Source organism: Silurus meridionalis, chromosome 23 (assembly GCF_014805685.1).
Source record: "Silurus meridionalis isolate SWU-2019-XX chromosome 23, ASM1480568v1, whole genome shotgun sequence".
NCBI classification, from domain to species: Eukaryota; Metazoa; Chordata; class Actinopteri; order Siluriformes; family Siluridae; genus Silurus; species Silurus meridionalis.
The window spans coordinates 21,609,830-21,636,534 of record NC_060906.1 but is presented as its reverse complement, the minus strand read 5'-3'; the positions used below and the strand labels follow the sequence as shown (position 1 = coordinate 21,636,534).

The 26,705-nt window shown below is 38.0% G+C and overlaps 1 protein-coding gene across 1 annotated transcript in view; it reads right to left on the bottom strand.

The window, feature by feature from the left end:
- Positions 1-26,705, bottom strand: part of fam184ab (family with sequence similarity 184 member Ab) — a 130,638-nt gene that overhangs the window by 25,638 nt on the left and 78,295 nt on the right. The window contains 4 exon segments of the mRNA XM_046836764.1: positions 6,426-6,553; positions 7,260-7,413; positions 17,411-17,623; positions 21,499-21,649. Coding sequence (XP_046692720.1) covers positions 6,426-6,553; positions 7,260-7,413; positions 17,411-17,623; positions 21,499-21,649 — 646 coding nt within the window.

Sequence of the window (26,705 nt, the reverse complement as noted above, 5' to 3'; positions counted from 1 at the left end):
GTTGGTGATTTCTTTTATGTGATCCAGTTCATCCCAGAGCAGTTCAACAGGATTTTGGTGCGGTGGCTGGGCAGGTCTTTTTATGACAGATAAACACTCCAGACGACTGTTTGCTCTCTAAATAAGGCTTACAGAGCCCAGATGTATTCGCCGCTTCGGCTCATCGTCTTGTTGTATGATGAAGTCGGTTCCAATTAGCCGCAGTCCAGGCAGAACTACATGGTGTTGAAGTATGGAATGAGAGCCATGTTGGTTCAGATTTCCTCTCACTTTCTGGAATACAGTAAGTCTCCAAAACAACCCCAGATCATTAAGTCTCCACCTCGAAGCTTGACTGTGGGGGTGAGGCAGTCGGATCACATCTTCTCTCCTGTTCTCAGTTATATGCAAGTTCTTCTGTTAGACCAAAATGTCACATTTGGACTTCACAGAACTTTCTTCCAGTCATTTATTGTGTTTTTGCCTTTTATTTTAACCATATAAAAGCCGCACCCACCGAATTTGACAAAGATTGTCATTTTAAACATAAATAAGCCGCACCTGTCTATAAGCTGCAGGTCTACACTGAAACTAATGAACTTTACACAGGCTTTAACAAAAGACAGTGTCTGTTACACGGTGTAACGGGTGAAATATGTTGTGGCTCCTTTAAGAGCAGAGCGGCATTTTGGGAATAGCCTGCCGCCACATTTTTCCGCTATTCCTGCATGTGTGCAAGACCGAGGAATATGTCATTATTTTCTGATGCTCATTTCTAAGTTTCTTTGACTAACCCGTAACGCTGTTGCCAAGAAAAAAAAAAAAGCAGGAGTTTTGGAAACCTGTCTGTGCTTATATGATTTCTGTTGCAACTGGAGTTAGTGAGCTCTCCCTTCACCCAGACTCAACGCGTTACAATGGCTTGTATCTAAACAGTAGCCTACTAAGAAATTCATTGTTCACTGTTTCCCTCCTTCTTTTCACAACTATTTCTCTCAGGAGTTTATCTTTTGTCATCGTCGTGCGTTTAAAAATCTCCATCGTTGAAAGTTTTTTCTCCCGATGCCGTGCAGCTCAGAACACAGGTGAGGTGCGTTTTTTCGTTTCATTGGTCTAATGTTATGTTGCCCAGTTTTTTGGCTTGAAGTTTGTGAAATCGGGAAAAACCCAGGAAAAATACATAAATTAGCCGCTTCGTTGTTTAAGCCGCGGGGTTCAAAACGTGGAAAAAAGTAGCGACTTATAGTCCGAAAAATACAGTAGCTGTTTCCAAACGTATGACTTTTTACTCCACATTATTAAGGAAACATGCAGGTGTTTTTTCAATACTTTGAAATAAAGACAAACAGCATGAAATAAGAAGCTGTGGTGAGAGCACAAGTGTATCCCTGGAGTTGAAAGTGTGTGTGGAGTAAGGGTTTTCTCACTGTGTGTGTGTGTATCTATAGGAAACTCTCTTCTTTTAAAGGTTTGATGTGCAGAAGAAAGGAACACTGACCTGGAGGTTGTGGGATTCTAGTGTAGTTAAAAGATAAAAAGAACAAGGAGATAAATCTCAAAACTAGTTGTTTTTAACTAAAGAAACACCTTAACAAATGAAAATAAAAGAACAAAAAAGCTAACAAAAAAACAAAAACAAAAAAAAAACCACTACAGTCCATGACTTACGGAAGTCCTAAGATTTTATATTTTAAATATTTTCTTTGTTGTTTTCTCGTAATCACGACTTAATTTTCTTATGATCTCGACATATTAAACATTGTTTCTTCGTGATCAGTACTTAATTTTTATCTGTATTTGGCATAAGCGCATGTTCTAGAGGCAGCATCATGGACAATAACCGTAACCACCTGGACACGCGTCCATCTGGACACGCCTGTCTGGGCTCGTCCACCGAAAAACAGCTTTTGTTACATCGAGCTCACGAGTAAACAAAAAAAATGAAATTATAATGCATGGTCTCTTCGGACTTCCGTAATGACTTGAGTCTAATGTAAGTTATGTTCTTTCGCACTCCTCTTTCTTAATCTCCATCTTCCTTTCTTGTTAGTTTAGCGGGTTTATTATCCGCCTATCAATCGATCGTTGCGGTAGTTTTACTGTAGAAAGGACATTACTCATAATCTTACACTCCAGTGCTCATGTTAGTTCTCACTCTCCAGTGTTCTGTATTGTTTAAAGACTATAATCACACTCTTGATATCACCCAGATGAGGATGGGTTCTTCTTTAAAGTCTGGTTCCTCTCAAGGTTCCTTCCTCATAACATCTAAGGCAGTTTTTCCTGGTCACAGTCACCATGGCTGCTCATCAGGGATAAACACACATCGTTCACCTTAACTGTTAAATTCTGTAAAGCTGATTTGAGACAATGTCTGTTGTAAAAAGCGCAATAGAAATAAACTTGACTTGACAAAACATAATTAATTGAAAGTAAAATAACAGATTTAAAAAACTACTTTTGAAAAGTAGAAAAACACCCAAAAAAATGACTCAGTTACAGTAATGTAGGTAAATGAAATGCGTTACTTTCCACCTTTTATGCTGTGCATTCTCAGTTTCAGAATCAGCAATTAGATGAGATGCTCGTTCACACAATCACATTTAAAACAATGGTTACGACCTGTGTATAAGTAGTGCATTAAGAGACACAGATTTAATGTTTTATAGAGAATCTTCATTGCATTGATGCCCTTATTTTTGTCACAGAATTGAAGCTGAATCATTTACTGACTCAGTATTTTGTCAAATTAAGTGTCTGCAAGTGTGAGTATTTAAGATGTCAAATGGTGGCTATAGCCTGAAACATCTACATCTTTTTTTTTTCATAAGTTAGTAAGATATTGGATATAAAAGTGGAAGGCCATCAGGGCCAGTAAAGCATTCCCTGCTGACTTTAACAATATCAGATACTGCGTTTTAATATTTTTTTGTCTATAAATATGTATTGAATTATTCCTATTTTCTATTCTCTTTATTTCATAGTGTTTTATAGTGTTAAGTGTAAGCTTCAGTTAGAGCTTCTATCCAATCTGATTCTAGCTGTCGTGTTGTCAGGGTCAAAGGCATCTGTGAACACTGCAGGCGTCCTATTGATCCAAATCAATGGTGCTTGAAGCTGCTGCTTTAACCAATCAAATTGAGATTTGTTTACCTCAAGACCCTCTACAAGGCATCTAATCACATTGACATTTTCACGTCCTTTGATCGGACGGTCAGAGAGCGCACCAATCAGAGCTCAAACCGCATCTGTAGCAAAGTGTACAATATTTGCGTGTGAATTTAGAAGCTGTTTTTTTTCATTCTACAATGGCTGACAGAAAAGAAGAAATGTATTTACATTTACAAGACGAAGCTTTCAAGAAAAGCCGGACATCTTAAGAAATGGTCGGTCTGAAAAAGTTCAAACAGGTTTAAGCTTTTCCGTGAACCGTTTATACTTTTGCATTTTTTCCTCCATTGAATTTCCACAATTTCGCCTTCGTTTCAAATCCCCAGGAAAACCATAAGGCACAGAAAAAAAAAGACAGAAAACCCAGGGTGATTTTGTGAGGTTGATATCGATGCTTCTGCTAGAGACGATTAATGGATTCTATGGACGTGGTGTCATAATAATGGTATTAAGTGGTGGATCGTTTCAGGCAGGACACCACTAAAGGCCAAGGTGTGAAATGCACAACTCACCACTGATATATGGGGGATATTTATAGATGCATACTCGCATCAAAACCATTCACGAAGAGAAATCGTACATGCTGTGTGTGTGTGTGTGTGTGTGTGTGTGTGTGTGTGTGCCGTCAGTGCAGTCTGGTGAATGTGAGATTATTAAAAAGCTCTAGTTCCAACTACAGCGCTTAACCGGGTTCAAAACAAACAGAATTTTCGTAATAAAGAGAACATCTGGATGAGCCATCTGCAGGACGTGATCACGAGAGCTGATGCGGTGCCGACATCGGCGATGGTGTGGCTTAAACAGAAACCAGACCCTGCTGTAGATTTCACAGCGCTCCAGCCTCGCACAGTGTAAACAACCATGATGTAATGTTTACTCGCTCGGCGAAGACGATTCGTGTCTTCGGGTTTCTAATAAGCGGAGGTTAAAGACAGAGAATGGCAAAGACAAATGAGTGTGCTTTCGTAGCATGAGAGCCACAGGGGGTTATTAATACACTGTGAATATGTGTCTCTACTAAATATGACTCATTTTCTTAGTCGGCAGTCCTGACAGATCGTTCTCGTGTTTTTACAAGCAGAAGTTCGAAGATTTTTGGCGCTTTTTTAAGTATATGACAATGTAATACGATTCTTTTCACGTGAGCTGTTCTGGGGTCCTATCGCAGATATGAAGCCATTATTTCCAAATGTGGATGAAGTTCAGAAATCATGTAGTGAGCAAAAGTACGAACGTATTTGCCTTCAAATGTACTTAAATGTCCAAAGTGCGATAAATTATTACAGCTATAATGTTCCTATTATCATGTTTGTCACTTAGATCATGTGAAAAGACTCTAACGTTACTTTTAGCACATCAATCGATTAATAGAATGATATTAATGAGTCAAACACTGATTGATTACTATTCAAATGATCCTGAGCCCATAACGTTCTTTTCAACTACAAAAAAAATCGCACTAACAAGGCCACGGGTGCTGTGGCGAGCTCGAGTCTGGAGTTTCTCCATCATTTATTAATCTCAAAATGTTCTGCTTGCTGTTGAACTTGATGGCTGATCCGCATGTTGATAAGTAGAAACACCAAGCGCCAATCAAAACAAGTTAAAAAACGCTCGACCCTGATTGGTGGCTTGCTGCATGTTTGACCAGTTACGCTTTTATCCACATGATGAATAAAAAGGAAATGATTTCCCAAAATGTAGCCGAATAAAGAGTATGATATTTGTAGTGAAGTCCATAAAAGTCTCACCAGTAAATCACAGATCCGTGAAAAAAAAGCTATTCAATCATTAATGAGAAATGTAAGGAGACGGATACTGTACACATGGAATTGGTCTCAGCCGAGCCGACTCATGGACTCAGCGAACCATCACAAAATGGTGCTTTGGTGTGTAAAGACACCAGATTTATGAAATATAACAGACATCAGTTTCATCCAATAGAAAGCGTTTGCTCTACAGTTTTGGAGATCAGGAGTTCAATATAATGGTTTTTGCAATTTTGCTCCATGCCACGTCCTCAGAATTGTTTATAGGGACACTAGCTAATCAGTAGAGTTATCGTGCTTTACCTTAAGTATGATGTAACAGGTGCAGTAGTCTAAAAACAGGTAGTTCTTACTTGGAGGAAGTCTGAGCCCAGAACTGATTGCTTAATATTAAACACTCAATTTTACAAACCAAAAACCCCAGTCATGCTTTTCTGTTTTCTACTGAGACAATTCTAAGGAGCCTTGGAAAAGGGTGTCTGGACAAAAGCCTAACATGTGGCAATTTGGGCTTGGTGTGTATATATATATATATATATATATATATATATATATATATATATATATATATATATATATATATATAAACTAATTTATTTTAACATCACTAATTTTACTGCACATTTCGACTGACTATTTGTATAAAAAATATATATAATATAATAATAATATATAAAATATATATTCACAATGTCCTTTCTTTAACCAGATATTAAAAAAAAACCTCCACCAACAAATTATTTTTAATCACCAAACATTTGTTTATGCGCCAAGTCTCAAATCAAGCACCAAAATCCGCCATGGTGCACACGTCCGGCAATTTAAACCATCCGTGTGAAAACATAGCAAAAGTTCCGTTTGGTGTTCTGATGATTTACGTCATTTAAAACATCATAATTACTTTTACAACAGTATTTTTTCGAGCTGCCCTGTTATTTAAAAAAGTTAATGGGTTTGTCTGTTTGAGCAGCTGACACAGTGCAAAGAAAGAGAAGTAATGGTAATTTTAACGGAAGTAATTTACATAAAGCATCCATATTTATCTATTATGTTGATTAGAGTATTAAAAACTTGATAAGTATTAATTTAAGGTACATTTAGAATAGTTACAAATGTACAATTAAGTTGAGAATAATTGTAAAGTAACGCATGACAATCATGCGATAAATTGACAGCCCTAATTTATTGATATATACTGTACATCATTTAATTTTTCCCACCATTGTTTTTAGGTTTTATCGCTGCAATTACAGTCATAGGATGGATTTTTCCAAAATTCTCACCACAGGCTTCAGCCATATTTTCATACATTTACTATATTCAACCTTATATATGTTATGCTAAATCGAATCACGCCATTTTGCCACCTGGTTACCCCATTGGCTGAGATACAGCAAAGAAATTGCGTGGAAATTTAGTCTGAATGTAACGAAGGCGAACCGAAGCTGCCTTACTGTCCATCACACTGATCTTTATGCCTGAAGGTGAGGGTGTGGTGGTGATCACCTGTATCCTGCTCTGCTCCAGGGCGTTCTCCAGCTCCTGCTTGGCAACTGCTGTCTCCTGCTGATGAGTCTGCCTCAGGTGCTCTATAGCTGAAGCGTGGAGATGATTCAGCTCTGAACGCAGAGACGCTACAGGAAAAGATATATATATATATATATATATATATAAAGAGATTGTTTTTGTGCCACGAATATTAATGTTATATTAAAAATCATCAATCATTGACGTTTCACCAGCGAAAAGCCGACTCACGGAAGTAATTGCTTTTATTCTAACAACAATTTTCTCGCAATCTTCTCTGCATATTTATGGGTAGGTTTCAGGACATTTTGGTGCCATCGCCTCATAATTACTCGGTTTAAAAAAAAAAAGGCACCAGGAAAATCCCATTTAGACTCGAGGAAAACTTTCATTAAAACTTTCAGATATCACTTTATTATTAAAGAACAGAACAAACAACACAACAAAACTATAAACTGTTTTTGGTCCTTTTTTTTTTTTTTAAGATATCGTTTCAGTTGTTGTTCTGAAAAGTTCCTTGTTTATGTCCATGTTCATCATTTCCACAAAAAAAGGGAAGCGAGTGAAACTAAAAAGCAGAGTATCGGGAAAAAGCAGTCAGTGCTTTGGAAATAAAACTACGTATAGGTTTTACCTGCAGGCTCAGTTGTATGAATGATATAAACGTAAGAGTCCTTACTTATCGCTAAAGGCCGGTGTACATGAAGCCTGAAACGAATGCTGAGTGTATTATAATAACACAGAAACGTTTGACATTCTGCCCGGTGATTATGCTGGAGGAGATCATGTGCTCTTAAACCCGGCCTGTCTTACCCAGCATCGCTTTCCCTTCGTCCTCCAGCTCGAAGCGTAGTGTTTGTAGCTCCTGCTCCGACTGCTGCTTCAGGGTCTCGATTTTCTGCCTGTGGGCTTCTCTTAGGGACTGAAGCTCCATGTGATGCTGCTGCCGCAGACGCTCTTCCAACTCCTGCTCCAACACACACACGCAAAAATTAAGCAAACTCTATTAAAGTTGAATCTTTTCGCAAAACAGAAATGAAAGATGGACTGTAATGGACTTTCTACAGCACCATCAATTAAAGCAGGCTGGGGATGATTAGCGAGTCTGTGCCAGTCCGGATAATTATATTAAAATCAATAAGCACTCACACGTATTAGCAGCGTTTTGCGCATTTCAAAACGGCTGTGAATGTGAGCGAAGCAGGCGTTACTGTACGTCCAGCTAAAATGGACATTCGGGCTACTAAGAACAACAGATGCAGAAATCCCTGCTGAAATGTAGAAGTGGAGGCAATTAGGTCTCTAACTGCTTTCGGAAAAGGTTGAACTGCTGCATCTGCACTTCGCCGCTGGAGAGACAGGAGGCTCGTGCTTGCATATTCGGAGAGAGAGCAATGAGCGAGAACTTCCACAGGACTAAGCAGAGACCAGGGTTAAGCGAGCATCAGAATTTTAACCCTTTCGCTTTGCTATAAGAATAGTCTTTACTTTAAAAGTGAAAATGCATTTGGGAAACTGGATCTCATCAGTTTCTCATCAGCAGATAATGAGACGAGATTTGGGTGAAATCATAGTCTGTGGTATTATTAATCTGAATTTTCACTGAAAAAGACCTGTTTTTGGCTACAAATAGAAACAAACTGTGTGATGTAAAGGAACAGGCAGGTGTGTGAACTAAAAACTATCTACGCTAAACTTAGCCATGTTGAACTGAGAGGACGGAGAACGAAAAGGAAAAAAACTAAAGGAAAAAAAGGGATAGGAAAAGACTGGATTTAAAAGAGTAAAATGAAAAAGGAAAGGAAATGAAAACCGAAATGAAACAGGAGCAGGGAAGGAAAGGAACAAGGAAATGAAAAGAGGAGAAGAAGACAAACAATAAAAGAAAGGAAAGAAAGTTGGAAGGAAAGAAAAAGGAAAGAAAATCCAAAAGGAAATAAACTTAAAAAGAAATGAGATGAAAACGTGAGGAAAATGAAAAGGAAATGAAAAGAAAGAAAAGAGGAAAGCAAAACAAAAGAAAAAAGACCATGAAATAAGTAAGGAAAAAGATAAAATGAAATGAACAAGAAAAGGAATGGATTGGGAAAATAAAAGAAAAACAAATAAAATGAAAAGGTCATTAAAAACAAAAGAAAGGAAAGAAAGCAAGTAAAAGAAAAGAAAGAAATTAAAGAAAAAGGAAAGAAAAAAAGAAAAGAAATGGAAGAAAAAAATGAAAAGGTGAATAGAAAAGGAAAATTTGAAATGAGAAAGGAAAGGAAAGAGAGGAAAAGAAAGAGGAAAATGAAAGCGTAAAAATATGGAATTGGAAAAGGAAAAAATTAAATAAAAAGAAAATGAAAAAAAATGTAAGGAAAATTTAAAACAAAAGAAAGGAAGGAAAGCAAGTAAAAGAAAAGAAATTAAATGAAAAGGAAAGAAAAGAAAGAAAAAGGAATGTAATGGAAGAAAAGGAAAGGTGAATAGAAAAGGAAAATTTGAAATGAGAAAGGAAAGAGAGGAAAAGAAAGAGGAAATAAAAGTGGAAAAAATCTGTAATTGGAAAAGGAAAGGAAAATTAATTTAATAAAATGAAATTGAAAGAAAAATGTAATAAAAAAGGAAAGGAAATGAAAAGAAAAAGGAAAGGAAAGGAAGAAGAAAATAAAAAGGGAAGAAAATGTAATAAAATAGAGAAAATGTAATAAAAAAGGAAAGGAATTCATTGGGAAAGGGGAACAAATTAATAACAAAAATAAAAGGAAAGATCATGAATATATGAATGTATTCCTTCTTAATAATCGGAGCTCAGGTTCCACAGCCCCCACGTCTGCCTCCTCAGGCTTTAGTGTATAGGAGACGTGCGTTTAAGCCTGAACAGGACACACAGCCGTGAGCTCTGTTTCTGCACGAATACTTGTAAGACTGAAAAGGTCACACCATGTCAGTCATCGAGACCGCTAACACACACACACACACACACACACACACACACACACACACACACACACACACACAAACACACACTCTCTCTGCCTCACAAAGACAACAAGCTCAGAAAGAGCAAAGCACCCAGGAGGCTGATTTCAGTCTGACTGACATGATTCCCACAGCACCTTCACACACAGCTGCATCTGAGACGCCTCTCAATTCTCAGCACAAACACTGTAGCAACCTGAGCAGGAGACAGGATCCCATTTGCACCTCCACGAGTGCTACTAGACTGGTAGCACATCTAAAAATAGATTCAGGGGTCTCGCTGCTTTGAAGATGTTACTAACGTTGCAGGGAATAAATAGCGTACGGCGCATTCCAGCACTGAAAGAATTACAGTCCATCAGAAAGCAGTGTGTAAACACCATTCACACAACAAACACAAACACTACACACGTCAATATAAACTCAGGACGATCTCTTAGACATCATATGTGAGAGAAGGAAAAAGGAAAAAAAGAAAAAACTAAAATGAAAAGGGAAAATGAAATGTAAAGGAAAGGAAAAATGTGAAAAGAAGAAAGGAAAGGAAATGAGAATACAAGACAGGAAAGGACAGGATGGGAAAGGATAAAAAGGAAAACAATAAGTAAAAAGAAAAGAAAAGAAAGAAGAGATAAAAAGTAAAGGGCATTAAAAAGAAAGGAGAACGGAAACGAAGGAGAAAAGGAAATGGAAAGAAATGGATTGACAAGGAAAAGAAAATGAAATGAAAAGAAAGGCAAAGAAAAGGAAAAGAAAAGAAAGGGGGTGAAAAGGAAAGGAAGAAAAGGAAAGGAAAGGAAAGGAAAAAGAAAGGGCATTAAAAAGTAAGAAAAAGGAAAAGAAGGAGAAAAGGAAAGGGAAAGAAATAGTTTGACACAGAAAAGAAGAAGGAAACAAAAGAAAGGTACATTAAATAAAAAGAAAAAGGGAAAAAAGGAAAATGAAAAGAAAGGAAAAAGCAAAGGACTGTAAAGGAAAAGAATAGACAAACCAGAGAAGGAAAAACAAAAAGTACAAATTAAAGGAAAAAAAAGACAGCTTATATTTATACTTATTTAAAAGTAACTTTCAATTTACATGAACAAACTTTATTATAATAATAATAATAATAATAATAATAATAATAATTATTATTATTATTATTATTTCTATGTGAAATGTGCGTCTATACTTCTTTTAATGAAGCATGTCAGGACACTACCCGGAGCTACAGGATGTATTGTATGTGATGTGGAGAAGAAACACTGCAGATAACTGCCAAATGTCAGGCAGCAAATTGCAACACACACACACACACACACACACACACACACACACACACACACACACACACACAGACCGATCGATCTATCGATCTATCGATCTATCTATCTATCTATCTATCTATCTATCTATCTATCTATCTATCTATCTATCTATCGTAATTTCCGGACTATAAAGCCCACCCATATATAAGCCCCCTGAATTTTACAAATATTTTTATTTTGAACATAAATAAGCCGCACCTGTCTATAAGCCTGTCTACACTAATGAATTTACACAGGCTTTGACAAAAGACAGTGTCTGTTACACGGTGTAACGGGTGAAATATGTTGTGGCTCCTTTAAGAGCAAAACGGCATTTTGGGAATAGCCTGCTGCCTCATTTTTCCGCTATTACTGCATGTGTGCAAGACCGAGGAATATGTCCTTATTATTTTCTGATGCTCATTTCTAAGTTTCTTTGACTAACCCATAACGCTGTTGCCAAGAAAAATAAAAAAAGCACGAGTTTTGGAAACCTGTCTGTGCTTATATGATTTCTGTTGCAACTGGAGTTAGCGAGCTCTCCCTTCACCCAGACTCAATGCGTTACAACGGCTTGTATCTAAACAGTAGCCTACCAAGAAAGTCATTGTTCACTGTCTTCCTCCTTCCTTTCACAACTATTTCTCTCAGGAGTTTATCTTTTGGCATCGTCATGCGTATAAAAAAAACAAAAGTTTTTTTCTCCCGATGCCGTGCAGCTCAGAACACAGGTGAGGTGTGTTTTTTCGTTTCCGTTTAGAAATTTCACTGGTCTAATGTTATGGGGTTCAGTTTTTTGGCTTGAAGTGTGTGAAATCGGGAAAAACCCAGGAAAAATCTATAAATTAGCCGATTCGTTGTTTAAGTTCAAAACGTGGGAAAAAAGTAGCGGCTTATAGTCCGAAAAATACGGTATCTATCTATCTATCTATCTATCTATCTATCTATCTATCTATCTATCTATCTATCTATCTATCTATCTATCTATCTGTCTGTCTGTCTGTCTGTCTGTCTGTCTGTCTGTCTGTCTGTCTGTCTGTCTGTCTGTCTGTCTGTCTGTCTCCTTTCTTTCTTTCTTTCTTTCTTTCTTTCTTTCTTTCTTTCTTTCTGTTTGTCTGTCTGTCTGTCCGTCTGTCCGTCCATCCATCTATCTGTTGGCATTAAATTTTCCCCTTCACTTGAACTAGGAGTTTGAAACCCCAGGCCTCCTCACCTCATCTACATCAGTACCTGACTTTAATAACTCTTTTGGCTGAAGGAGCACAAATCTGCTTAAGCACACTCTAAAATCTGGTGGCAAGTATGTTCAACACTATTTTATGTATAAATGTTTCAGTGGACGGGACAAATCTGTGAGAAAATGTCTAGAAACTCACAGGACCGACTGGTTTCCTCAGATAAACATCTTGTAGTTTACTGGACAGTGCTCTCTTTGCAAATTCGAGTTCCCCAGTGATTTCTTCCCTTACAAAAATATCTGGAATGAATCTGCTTCTTACTCATGTTCTATGACCTCACCAAAAACACACACACACGGTGTGTACACCGAGAAAACGGGATGCGAGAAAAAGGGTTGTGTTTATGTCTACTGTTTTTTTTTTCCTTTTTCCATTCACATAATCATCGGACCGTATGATCTCTTACTGCTGGCTCCCTGTCCAACATTGGAGAGAATAGCAGCTCTCTTTTGTGCATTCGGTGGGAAGTAGACTTGGTCTTTCCGGGTGCATCGAGTAAAAAATAAAGTGGAGGTATTTTTTCAGCATCAGCACAAAAAATGCTAGAGGGTGAATTTTCATCTGTTAAAATAAAGAAAATGCAAAATGGAAAATGATAGGTTTATTTTGCCTGGGATGAAATGATGCAACCCTACTAATATTCAAAGATTCACTCCATAAGACAAATTCACCAAGGAGTCCATCTGGGCATGATGATGAGGGAACAACTACAATGACAGCTGCTTTTAACTTCCTTCCACTAACATTATTATTAAATCCCTGCATTTGTAACTAAAACCTTCATTTATACAATGTCACAATTTGCTTCCAGTGAATTAATAGATCTGAGATGTGAGACTTAATGGGGTTCAGGAGGCCAATGAGGCAGTTAGACCCCATTAACATGATGTTACAGTGTGCTCTGATACCAGAGGGAGACTCTCTTGGTGTTAATGAAAAATAATCAAAAAAGTCAACTGATGGGACACTTACAGTAGCATACACTTCATAAAAAAAATACAGCAGTGTTATTTTTTGGTCTTTGTGATTTCTGTAATCTAGAGGGTAAAAATATATACATAAAGGTTTTGGGACTCCTGACTTTTTCAGCCATTTGTGGTTCTTCTCCAAACTGTTCCCATTAAGATAGAGTGTCATCAATTCATCTATCCATCTATCCATCTACCCAGCCATCTATCCATCTATCTGTATTCCTGCCTATCTATCTATCTATCTATCTATCTATCTATCTATCTATCTATCTATCTATCTATCTATCTATCTATCTATCTATCTATCTATCTATCTATCTATCTATCTATATTTCTGTTTGTCTATCTGTCTGTATTTCTGTCTGTCTGTCTGTCTGTATTTCTGTCTGTCTGTCTGTCTGTCTGTCTGTCTGTCCGTCCGTCCGTCCGTCCGTCCGTCCATCCATCAATCCATCCATCCATTCATCCATTCATCCATCCATAGCCAGCTTCATGAACATATGCTTTCATAGGTTTAAGTGGAAGATCTCCTGCTATGGAGCTAGTAAAAGAGGGATAGTAGACAGTGAATAAATCAAAAGCACCTTGCTAACCAGAGTGCCTGCTTGGCCAAGCTGGTGCAGGGCTTCTGAGCTGCGAGTTAAAAAAATAATAAAGGCTGATGGATCTTCTCCTGCTAGCACAACCAAGACACTCATACTGAATTATGAAAGAACAGATGCACACGGCTGTTTTTTTAACAACAATGTTATTGGGTTGAATTTAACAGAGACTGTACTGGGGTCGATTCGCTCCATTTGGAGCCTCTGGAACTCGATGCACAATCATCACTAGTGTCGCTTCTTCCCCCCTGCTCTCGTTCGTGTTCAATAAAAATGACCGATGTTGAACGTGTTGATCTGCAATAAATAGCTGTTTTACCTGCAGTCCAGGTTTATTTTCGAGCTAAAGCTGTTGTCCACAGGCTGTAGGATACACTGTAAGACTAGGAGCTCGAGATGAAATCGTGCCAGCTCAGCGTCCGATCCTGACCTACCCACTGAGGCGTCTTGCCAAAATAAACTGTGAATTGTTTTTCTTGCTGTCAGCAGTCCAGGGCAAAGCATTGATTATACAAAGGTGATTCCGACATACAGAGTTGTTTATTACGTTTAATCTCATTTGGTATAAACGTCTGAGGGAATATACCATCCAGAAATCCATAAAACCCATTTCCTTCTATTACTTTACTTTATAATTCATAGCAATCCAATTCAGACAAATCAACCTCCAGGATATCCGGCCTTTGCAAATTTGTTGGACTCACAACATCCTGTACAACCACAATTCCAAAAAAAAGTTGGGACGCTGAGCAAAATGTAAATAGAAACAGAATGCAAATCTCTCAAATCCCTATTTTATTCACATATGTTGCCTTTGCACTGTTTGCACCCGTTGCACACATGCACTTTATGTGGTGAGGACACTTACTAGTCCTTGGCCCTGTGTTTTCTGTTTCTGTGATTGTTGTTTTATGTTGTTTGATGTAGCATCAGGGTTCTGGAGAAACGTTGTTTCATTTCACTGTGTACTGCGTCAGCTATATATGGTTGAAATGACAATAGAGGCTTCTTGACTTGACTTGACTTGATTAGTTGAAAGCCAAGCCACAACGAAGCCCTGCTGTTGTCTAGATGCAGTATGCGGTTTAGCATAGTCCTGCTGAAATATGCAAGGCCTTATGTCCTCTAAGTGGAAGCATTTGTTGGTATAAAACCTGGATATATCTTGATGCAGCATTGATGGAGCCATTTCTGATGTGCAAGCTACCCATTTCACAGGCACTAATGCACCTCCATACCATTGTATGGCTTGTTAATATAATTAGTTGCAAAATTCATTTCCAGCTCTTCCATATTAGTAACACGTGCTTTTCCATCCTTTTGTAGCCCTGTCCCAACTTTTGTTGCAACGTGTTGCTTAAACAATTTCAAAATTACCTTATTTTTTCATTAAAATAGTAAACTTTCACAGTTTAAAAATAAATTATTATTTTTTTAAAGTTGTATAACCATAAGCTATTTTTTATTGATTTCAACTTTTTCTCACCGGGAAGGAAAATTTGATTGCTCCTTAAAAAATAAGCAAATTGCAGTCTGACCACGTCCAAAAAGTTTGGTAAAGTACTTCTAACTTCAGGTGCCCCTCAGGGTTCTGTTTTAGAAGCTCTTCTGTTTCCATTAAACATGGAGGAGAAAAAGGAGAACCAGAGCAGCACTGTCAGCAATGTTTCTAGGCATAGGTAAACTAGCTGGTCAATTAGGTGGTCACCTAGGGAGCAACCAGCTGGGGGGAGCTATTGTGCCTTTGGGGGGTTTGACAATCGGAATCTCGCCTAGGGTGTCAATAGATCTAGAAACGGCCCTGTGTAATGTATAGAGAAAGCAAGAAAACAGTTATGGGCTAGTCAAAGCTCTTTCCAGTCCAGTGCATAGGAAATTAAAACAAAGGACCGTCCCTAAGTCAATGATTCAACTTGATGATTATGAGGATGATGACAGTGATAAGACAATATTGCAAAAATATTTTACATTTAACACGGCAGAAAACATAGCAGCATATGCTCCGCCCTACACTCCATATAAATATATATTATATAGTTTATACAATACAGTACTGAAAATTGCTCTATGCTAGGCCATGTCTCGACCATATTTTCAAGTTATTATGGTTTAATTGTTATGCAACTCTATTGTAAGTAAGGGACTACCTGTATTATAAAAGAGTTTGATGTAAATGACATTTCATTACCATTATCTTTACCATCATCATCAACATCATGATTCGTATCATAAACATAAAAATAACATAAACTTCAGTGTGTTTCATATGAACCTATGAAGGATGCATCCATAATTATAGCAGTTTGGACAAAAGTAAAGAAAGAAAATCTTGAAAGAAAGAAATAATAAATATCATGAAAAAAGAAAGAAAAAAAGAAAGAAAGTTTTTTTTGTGGCCATCCCGTCTCATCCATTTATCCGTTTAAAATGCTTCCCTATCGAAGACAGTTCAAGAAATGATCTAATAAAGACACCCATAAAAGCAATTTCATCCTTTATGCTATAAAAAATATGTAAAGCCCCAATGTCTAATTCAGTCACAATGAGTCTATAGTTGAACGTTAACCTTCTTTGCTTGTAGCATTTTATGCCTGTTTTATCGTTTATGGTGGGGCCAATCGGGGCTAGCTATTCAAGCACCATTGCATCAAGGTCTTCAGATATCAAGGTAGTTCTGAGTACTGTCATACAGTAACAACTGGATTTGCTATGACATTTTGAAGAAAATGACACCAGGCTCCAGTTAAGTGTCTGAAAAAGGAACTCACCTCTCTGAGAAATGTCAGGGGGCAGGGAATACATGAGTACCCCCCAGAGACAATGACAGTGAGCACTCGATGGATAACATAAACGTAAACCACCCAGTTGTACTATAAGTCAGGTAGTGTTTGAATGTCTATGAAGATAAGAACGGAGTTGGAGACATACCAAGAGTCAGGCATCGACCATTTGAGATAATTCTGAGATAAATCAGTCATGATCAGTCAGTCAAAGCGTAAAGTACAGGCATACAAATTTATAACGCAACTTAATTGAATGTGTTCTGAACTTTCAGATGTGGACGTGGTGCTTAGTAAACAAAAGTAGCTTTAAAATAAACTGGCCTAAATTTGGGGGCCAAGTCAGGCCTTTCAGGGACGGACGTTATCAATTTAACTTTGGAAGAGGATGCTGATGTTTTCCTAAGTAAGTTCATTTCTGTAGACTGAACTAATCTCTTATTGCTACATCAGTTCATTAAACATGTATCCTGTAGAATAAAATAAAGATTCTAATTTAATCAAGACTAATATTGACATGCAAAGCAGGGTGGAAAAGAATAGGGGGTGGGACAATAGGTAATTAGACGGGGCAGATTAGGATAGAGTGGGCCAAATTGATGGACCAGGTGGCTTGGTTGAAATGGGAAAGGTGGGTAAATAGAGTGGGATAAACAGGTGGGACAGATATACAGCCTCTAGGTTTGAGTGATGGAAAGGGCAAAGTGTCAGAAAAGTTGGTCGAGAGCACAGCTTCAGATTAATGAGCAGGTAAAGATCTCAGGTATATACAGGTAGTGCCTAACATACTATGGAGATGCGTTCTGATGACCCCATTGAAACTTGAAAATATTGTAAGTTGGGACATGGCCTAGTCTACACAGGAGCTTTGAAGTATGGTGATCAGTATGGGGTAGCACACTGTAATTTGTTAACAATTTACAGTACATAATTGAGCAAAACAGAGCAATGTGCATTTCAGTACGGTGAAAACTGTATAGTACATATATATATATTTATGTGGCAGTGGGCACATGGACGAGCGGCAGTCCGCGAATGGAGGACGGAGCCGAATGAAAAAGAATGGTATGATGCGCACCTGTAGCAGATAAGACTAATCATATATATGATTATAAATGAGAAAGACCTTGAGATCGTGCTGGCGTGCCTCCTGCAGGTCATGGATGGCGCAGCAGTGGGCCTCGCGCAGACGCTCTTCCCTTCGCTGATGCTCCAAATCCAGCTCCTGCAGCTGCTGACCCAGGTGCTCTCGCTCCTGATTAAACTGAGCCTGCAGCTGCTGCAGAGAATGCTGCGACTGTGACAGCTGCATCTCCAGACTCTGCTTCAACAGAGAAATCTGCACCGCCGACAGAGACGGAGAACAGAGAGAAAGAAAAACGGACAGAGACAGCAAATGAATCAGTCTGACCTTAAAACAACATAGTAGAGGACCGACAATTTGTTCTAGGGATGAAGATAATGCGAGAAAAAAGCAATAAAAGTACACATCTTATTTTTTTTGTTTTACTCCTTTGGCGCATCTGTTTCGCCTCAAACCAGAGATAATCAGTGATTGTGGGGATGTGATTTTTCGTCTCTTCACTGCAAAAACTCCTCATCTAGTCAAGACTTACAACCTTCATTCTAGCCATAAAATCTTATCAATCTTATTTTAAGAATAATATACTATGCAAGAGCAGATTGTGTAAGATTATGATGATTGTTTTATCTTGATTATTTTTAGTTAGTAAAGCTTAAAGTTAGTTATTTTACCTGTAAATTGAGCTTGATTATCATCAGAGACATCATTTGAAGCCCTGTAACTTTTAAGACTTTATTTTAGCTGTAACTGTTATAAGGTTGCTCAGTAACAATGCTTTTTATTCATTAGTATTATTTATTCAAAATGCTAGTTTAAACTAATAACAAATTATTAGAGACTGCATTATTCAGGATGGTTATTATTTTTTTTTATTTGTTCCTTATACAAAGTACTTATGGCTTTTTACGGTTATGGTTGTTTTGTAGTTTAATTTCAGTTTCTCATGTTGAATGCCTGTGTTCAGTAATGACTAAATACATTGAAAAATTTAGTCATAATGTTTTATGTTGCAAAAGTTGAAGTATTTTGAGAAGGTTTTTTTTTTGCATCGTAACTACTGTGTGTTACAAAACAGTCTTCATTTGAATAAATAATTGTTGTGTGCATGATTTTGAAAGTAATCTTTTTTTTGTTGAAAAGTCTCATATGACAGAATGTTTAATGATGACGTTTCTTAAGAGAAATACTCTTGTTTAGTCGCTCTGGTTTTAAGATCTTATCACAGATTTCAATCAAACGAACAGAAAACAATTAAAAAAATAATGAAGTAGACATTCTGTTCTTTTCTAAAGCCTAGATATGTTTTCTTATTTCAAGAAAAGTGTATCTTACTGCACTGTCAATTCATTTGACTTGTTTCTATTCTGTATCTTAAATCATATATTTTTAAATTCATTTCTGCAGTGTTTTGTCTCCCAGAACATGGTCCAACAAACGTAAAAGAATCTGTGGCTGTAAGTAAAACAATTCGAATGTTTGCTACATATATGAATGGTATTAATAAAAATGGCAAGGAAACACTTCCTGTCACGAAGATGGAGCTGGACATAGCATAGAGTATAGCAAACTTCTATCAGTCTCCCATGTGCTTCATATAAAAAATACATGAAAATCTCCGAAGTATAAAAAGATCAGTTCATGACTGAGGTTAAATTCATATAAACACACAATCTGTGCCTCCACATTGCACTCTAACATGTTTGTGTGTGTGAGTGAGTGTGTGAGTGTATGTAAGCTGCAATATGGTTGACTGTCTTGCCCGAGAGATGAGGTGAGAATGATGGATCGACAGCAGACAGTCTCGCTTTCAACAGGTTTAATATCACTTGAGCAGGCAGGCAGAAGGCGGCGGATCTGCCGTTACTGAAGTCCGAACAGCCTGCTCAGCGCTACTATCATTAGCACGTCCTCTCGGTGGTGAGAGCGATGAGAATGCTATTCTGACATCCAAACTCTGACAAGTTCTGAAACTGGACTACACACTAACCCTCACGAAAAAAAAAAAAATTAAATAAATAAAATACCAACAAACTGGTCAACACAAGACCAGGTCCACTATACCAAAAATGTGAATGTTGAGTGGAATTTATTATTTACAATGTTGCATTGTAACCAGAAGGTTTCATTTACAATGTTGCATTTTAACTGGAATATATAATTTACAACGTTGCATTTTGACTGAAATTTATTATTTAAAATGTTGCATTTTGACTAGAATTGATCATTTACAACGTTGCATTTAGACTAAAATTTTTATTAAAATGTTGCATTCTGACTGGAATTTATTATTTAAAATGTTGCATTTTGACTAGAATTCTTTATTTAAAATGTTGCATTCTGACTGGAATTGATCATTTACAATGTTGACATTAACATTTAAAATGTGGCTTTTGTACCTGTGAACTGACGTGCAATATTTCCCATTTCCCTTTTAAGTGTTAATCTATGTGTATTCCGGTGTTGGCTGTCTTCAATCTTGGCTGTTGTTTGGTATATGTTTTATGAATGGACATTCGGTGCCACCCAGTTGAGGACGGGTTTCCTTTTGGGTCTGGTTACTCTCAAGGTTACTTCCTCCTGCAATTTAAAGCTTTTCTTTGCCACAGTCGCCACCGGCTTAAGGGGGACATGTATGTATACATGTATACATTCTTTTATTACCGCTTTATCTGTAAAGCTGCTTTGAGACAATGTCCTTTGTTAAAAGTGCGATACAAATAAAAATAAACTGAATTGCTGTACAATGAAGCTTTTGGAGGTACACAGTGTGTCCAATAATATTAATATCTTGGGCAATTATATGCAATAATTTTAGTGCAATAATAATAATAATAATAATAATAATAATAATTGTTACATCATTTTAGTCTGACTTATCAGCCATCTGTTTCACTGCAGCTACTCATTGTATTTCACTTAATATATAACTTAATCTGTATATTTAATTATTTTTTATTTTTATATTTCACTATAACTGTGAGCAATACAACGCAACAATTTCCCTAGATGATCAATAAAATATTCTGATTCGTTCTGCTTAAGTTCACTATTACTTTTTGATTTGACTTGGACATCAGTTGGATTCGGACATGAAGAAACATTCAGTTGCTGAACTTTCAGCTGCCTGAAGCAAAAACACAGTGTGTAATCGGTCATGCACACAAGTGTAATCACTCATTTTCTGCAACTGCTCTTCCTATTCGGATACTGCAGGACCGCGGCGACACTGTGCAGTCGCAAATTGATTCCTCATAACATTTTAAAAGCAGAACATCACACAAAGATATAAAAGAAAATGTATAAAAAAACATTTTGGATCACTAAACCTAACAAAAAAACAATAAATAAGTACAGAAAGGCCAAACTGCAGACAGGATTTGCATTTCACGTCAGAAAATCAAATTAATTCGACTAAATTGCCGGTGCAAGTGTGCTCCAAGTACAGCGCAACATCGATACACCGAAAAACAATCAAAAATCCATTAACAGGATTAAACTCAAACAAAACATAATACCTTTACAGAATCTCACAGACATTGTTTATTTACAACATTATATTAATAGCCTGTATATTAACTAATTGGGAGAAAACCCGATTATTAGTTCTTACCGAAATTACACCTTGAGCATCGCCATAATCACCAAAATGCCACGATCTTCTAACAAATGTGTGAAGATTCGACTGTAAGATTAATAGTTGAATCAGGCTTCTTCTATCAAATCTTTGACTATTCAGGGTCAGACATAAATGTGGTAAAAGTACCGCTTTCTAGGCAACAATCAGCAACATAAGCAAACATTTCTCTGAGCAATTTATTGTCTTCAATTATATACATTTGCCAATTTACGCTTTTTGCTCGACCCATCTCTCATTTCGCTTACTGCTGTATCTGTTACATCTATTTCTTGCTGGTGTAAACTTTGAAAAAAGCTCCAAATTCGCTGTTGAACTCTGAGATCTTTGCGCATGGCTGATCAGATCATACTCTTCAATTTGATTTCATCATTCTCACACCACCGTATTGGCGATCGGATCTCTATGTGCACTGTGGCCTGAAACCGAGCCTTTCATCAGAGAGTGGCTGTGTGTGTGTGTGTGTGTGTGTGTGTGTGGGCCTCATCTCCTTCACCTGTTCCAGCAGGTCCTCCACTTTCCTCTGCCAGCTTTCTCGCGCGCTGACCAGCTCCTGCTCTTTGGCTTGAGCAAGCTGTGTGAGTGCTGCCCTCTTGTCCTCCTCGTGTTCCTCTCGCAGCTCCTCACGCAACTTTTTACACTCCTGCCTACACATACACACACACACACACACACACACACACACACACACACACACACACACACACACACACACATGAAGACTTCGGCATGCAGTTACACATTTTTCTTTTGCAGATTTTAGATCGATTTGAAACAATTCATCTGTTAAAACTACAGATATTATTCAGAACATGAGTGGTAGCTCAGTGGATGAGATGTTGAGCTTCTGATCAGAAGACTTTAAGTTTAAATCCCAGCACCACAAAGCTGCCACTTTTAGTGCTTTATACAGCTTCTCAGTTGTATAAATGACATAATTCTAAATCGCTGTAGATTAGAACATTATTGGATTAGCCACACTGTAATCGTGGATACAGACCTATGGATAGGTTTACATTGTTGAAAACATACTATATACAGTATCTCACAAAAGTGAGTACACCCCTCACATTTCAGTAACCATCTCAGTTTATCTTCTCGAAGGACATTACAATAGAAATGAAACATGGATATATTTTAGACTAGTCAGTGTGCAGCTGTGTAGCAGTAGTCTGGAAATAACTCAACATACAGCCATTATTGTATAAATAACTTGCAGCAAATGTGAGTATCTATTTGCATATCTTAATGGAGTTGGATGTGCGAAGGCAAAATCTTATTCTACTGCATCCAAGGACATCTTACACAAATTGTGCGCCTCTAACAGTTTGGAAAAATCACATGTCCCAATACTTTGATCCTCATAATGTACATTTAATGAAGCAAGATTCACTTGATATTATTTATCAACCACCAATCGAATAAATCGCTAATTAACTTAAAAAATGTGGCAATGTGAGTCTGAGCTACTGTATTACTTCGGTAAACAGAGGGACAGACAAACACATGAGGCACGACATGAGAGAAAACATTCGCTCTGCATTTATAATAAAAGCCTCCGTCTGTGGAGCCTGAAGCTGATGAAGCTGATCATTAAAGGCTGGTAATGGAGGCAGATGTGCCCTGGGCCCTTTTTAATGCTGCCATGTGACTACAGGTGAAATAAACATCCCAGAAGAGGTTAATAGCCGTGTGACAGGAGTACAGCCAGCAATTCCGGTTTCAGTCCTAAAATACCACTTTAGGTCCAGTCGGATTCCAGTGTGCCGTGGTGGCCATTTAATTTCCTTAATTGCTAGCTGACTGAGAACTGCAAGCTAAATGAGAGCATGGACACCTCATTGGGACTGTGTGGATGTAGATGTGCTGCGACGAGACGGAGGGGAAGGTGCTTATCAGAGCGCATTCTCGTAGGGATGCTCAGCGAAAAACAAAGTCATTAACCTCGGATGCAGTTCTGATGCTCTGAAACCGAGCAGGTCAGTTGTGTTCTAACGATAAGCAATGCAGGATAAAAGCTTTGCGTTGCCACGTCTGCGATATCATCATGAAAGTTAGAACAAAGAGCAAACGTAAATTTCTGAGTGAAACTGGGCAAATCTTCCACAGAGTCATTTGGTGTGACGTACGTTTGACATACGGCGATGCTGCAATAAATTGTTCAATGTGTTTTGAGTGTCACTTCAACAGTGGAAGAACAACACTGGAAGATGACAAGAGATCAGGAAGGCCTTGAACGAGCTCAACCCCCGACAATGTCGAAAATTCGTCAACTTGTGCATGATGATTGTCTGAAAACGATTCATATGATCTCACTTCCGCACCCACCCCAAATTGTTACTCGCCAGATTTGGCTCCTGCAGACTTCTACCTCTTCCCGAAGATAAAGATCCAGCAAAGGTCGCCATTTTGACAGGGGGTCATTCCCATCTTAAAAAAAACTTCTCTGGATCCATCGAACATCTACAACTACAGATCGGTATCACTTCTCCTCAGCTGTTTTTAACCAACTGTCAACTCTCACTAAACAACCTCCATGATCCAAACCAGCCTGGCTTCAAAGTGGCACATTCCACAAACACAACCCTGTTGGCTGTCACTGAAAAACTGCATGCTGCTCGATCAGTTATCTGTACTCATCCTCCTTGACCTTTCAGTGGCATTTCACCACAAAACTGTCTTGTCTACCCTCAGGAGCCTCGGTATCCGTGGAGCAGCAAGGGAATGGGTTGCTTCCTACCTTGAAGGTACCTCATACCAGGTAACATGTAGGGGATCCCCATTTCCTCCATGCAGACTCTCCACTGGTGCCCCACAAGTCTCAGTACTTGGTCCCCTCCTTTTCTCTCTCTAAAGTCTCGCAACCTTGAGGTAAATATGGACAATCAACTGTCCTTCTCCTCACATATTGCTAATGTGGCTCGTTCTTGACGATTTCTTCTCTGCAACATCCGAAGGATTCAACCATTTCTGTCCACACAGGCTGCTCAGGTGCTTGTTCATTCTCTTGTCATTTTGAGACTGGACTACTGCAAATCTCTGCTGGCAGGTCGACCTCTGAATGCTGTTCGTCTACTGCAAATGAGTCAAAATGCAGCTATGCGACTTGTGTTCAATCTGTCCAAGTTCTCCCACACCACCCCACTGCTGTGCTCCCTCCACTGGCTTCCGGTAGCTGCACTTGTCAGATTAAAAACACTAATGCCTGCCTACAAGGCCAAAAATGGACCAACCCACTCTTACCTCAGAGACCCCATCACACCTCGCACTGCACCATGTTGCCTGAGATCCTCCAGCACTGCTAGACTGGTACCATCTTCTCTCAGAATGAGAGGTAAGTATACTTCAAGGCTCTTCTCTGTTCTGGCACCAAGGTGGTGGAATGAACTTCCCCTAGATGACCAAACAGCGGTCCCTGGCTATCTTCAAGCGACGGGTGAAGACCTACCTCTTTCTGAAACACTTTAATACATTCCAAGTTGGCTTTGTTAAAAATAAAAACAGCAACCTCTTAACAGAGTTGTTGGCTAATTTATTTTCAGTTTGTAATCTAGCATTAGCATACTAGTGTAGATTTTTTCATTGATAGAGACTCAAAGCACTTGTGTACATCGTGCTGGACAAGGGCAGCTGTTAAATGCTGCAAATGAACTGTAAATGTCAATTCCAGGACATTTCCAGAGGTGGCAGGAACACTGGGAGCGCTGTATTGCTGTGCAAGAGGACTGTTTTTGAAAGTGATAGCATGTAAACGTAGATAAATAAAGTACTTTCCTGTAAACAGAGCTAATCTCGAAACCTTTTGATGCAAACATAGTTCTTATAAAACCTCCGGTCAAGTGATAGATTCAACTTACAATGCCTTTTTTCTTTTTTAAGTTGAAATGAAATCCAATTTAAGTAAAAGCATTCGGAAAACGATTCCGCATAACATTTTGAAACCACCATGTACACAACATCAATGTACACAAAAAAATAGAAAAATTATTATTAAAAAACATTTTGTCAATAAACCTCAAAAAAATTATTAATAAATAAGTGCAGAAAGGCCACACTGCAGACCGGATTTGCATTTCACATGTCGGCAAATCAAATTAAATCATCTAAATTTCCTGTGCGAACATCGATGCACCTACAACAAACAAAAATAAATTTACGCAATGTAATTAAAACAGAATATACCTTTACAGAATCTACCAGATATTGTTAAATCTTGGATCATGGAAAGTGAAACTATCACAGGGGGGAAGGACCTTTGTGAAATCAGACACTGAGTCACCTGAAATGGTACGATCCTCGTTTCATATCACCTCTGCAAAGATTCGACTGTAAGATTGGGAGTAGAATCAGGATCCTCCTATCCACTGGTCGAATGTTCGACTATTCGCGGTCACCCCTAATGCTCGGTATTCCATAATCCCTTGCACCTATTTCTGCTACTCTCCATCGAAAATGAATGGGAGGGAAATTTCAGATGATAATTTCGCACTGGACGCAAACCATTACATTTTCGCAATTAATGATTCCTCACCGTATAGGGGTAATAGCTTAGTTTTCGGATCTGATCCCACCTTTTATTGTCCATGTGGTTCAGGAGAGACCGACCGGATGACACCATTTCTTTTTAATAAATGAATTAATAAATTCAGGGAGTGAAAAAGTCCACTGAAAAAATGCGAACGTGACTAAATTGGCTGTGTAATTATGATCAGTAACCTTGATTCAAACATTGAACAAAATAATCGTTAGGAGCATCCGCCTCATTATCCCCCAGGCAGATGAGACTCAAGAGTGTGCATGGTTATTACTCTTGAGGAAGAAGTAAAAAAGGAGAAGAAAGAACTAATGTAAATAAGGACCAAGGCCATTTGGAATACAGCTGGGACTCGGGTAAGACAAGAGTGCAGAGCAGGATCAGCTCCATGCTTAAAAGCATCTGGAGATGGTAGCTTAGTGGTAAGGGCATTCGACTCTGTATCAAATAGGTTGTGAGTTTAAATCCCAACACCCCCAGGCTACCAAGTGTCTGATAACTGCTGTAAATATAAATAGCAAATTAAGACTTAAACAAATTCAGAGAGTCCAACCCCTGAAGTTAGTGGGAATCAGAATGAGTAAACAAACCCCTAAGTGTAGTATTGAGGAAGGATATTTCTCAAATAATAGTAACTTGGGAGGGTGAAAATTTGGGGAGTTCCCAAGTTTAATGGTAATGAGGTGCACAATGTGTATATATGAAGAAGATTTTGCCACTGATATTCAGACCATCTCTGACAGGTCATTAATATGCTCTCGGGTTGATCGTTGTTTTACTGCGATAAACTCTATTTAGCTTTTTTTTCATCCTTGTTTTTTGGAGTCTTTTTAAGAGTTCAAAGCTCCTAGTGGTTAATGCATTGGGTCAGAGTCAGATGGGTCACACCACCAGAAATGTAAAAAATTTCAGAAATGTAAATTGTATTTAATTCATCTCATCTAAAAGGTGTTCAATAGGTTTGGAGCTCTAACCATCTATGAGCTGGATATGTGCAAAGCGACATTGTCATACAGAAACAGGTTTAAGGCTCTTAATTTATTAATTTATCAAATTCCAAAAAAATCGCCAATTACCATCCTTCTACTTATCTTCTATATCATTTAAAAAAGCAACAATGTAAACCTGCATGAGCTTTTTAAATGTAAAAGAGTGATGTTCTTGAATAG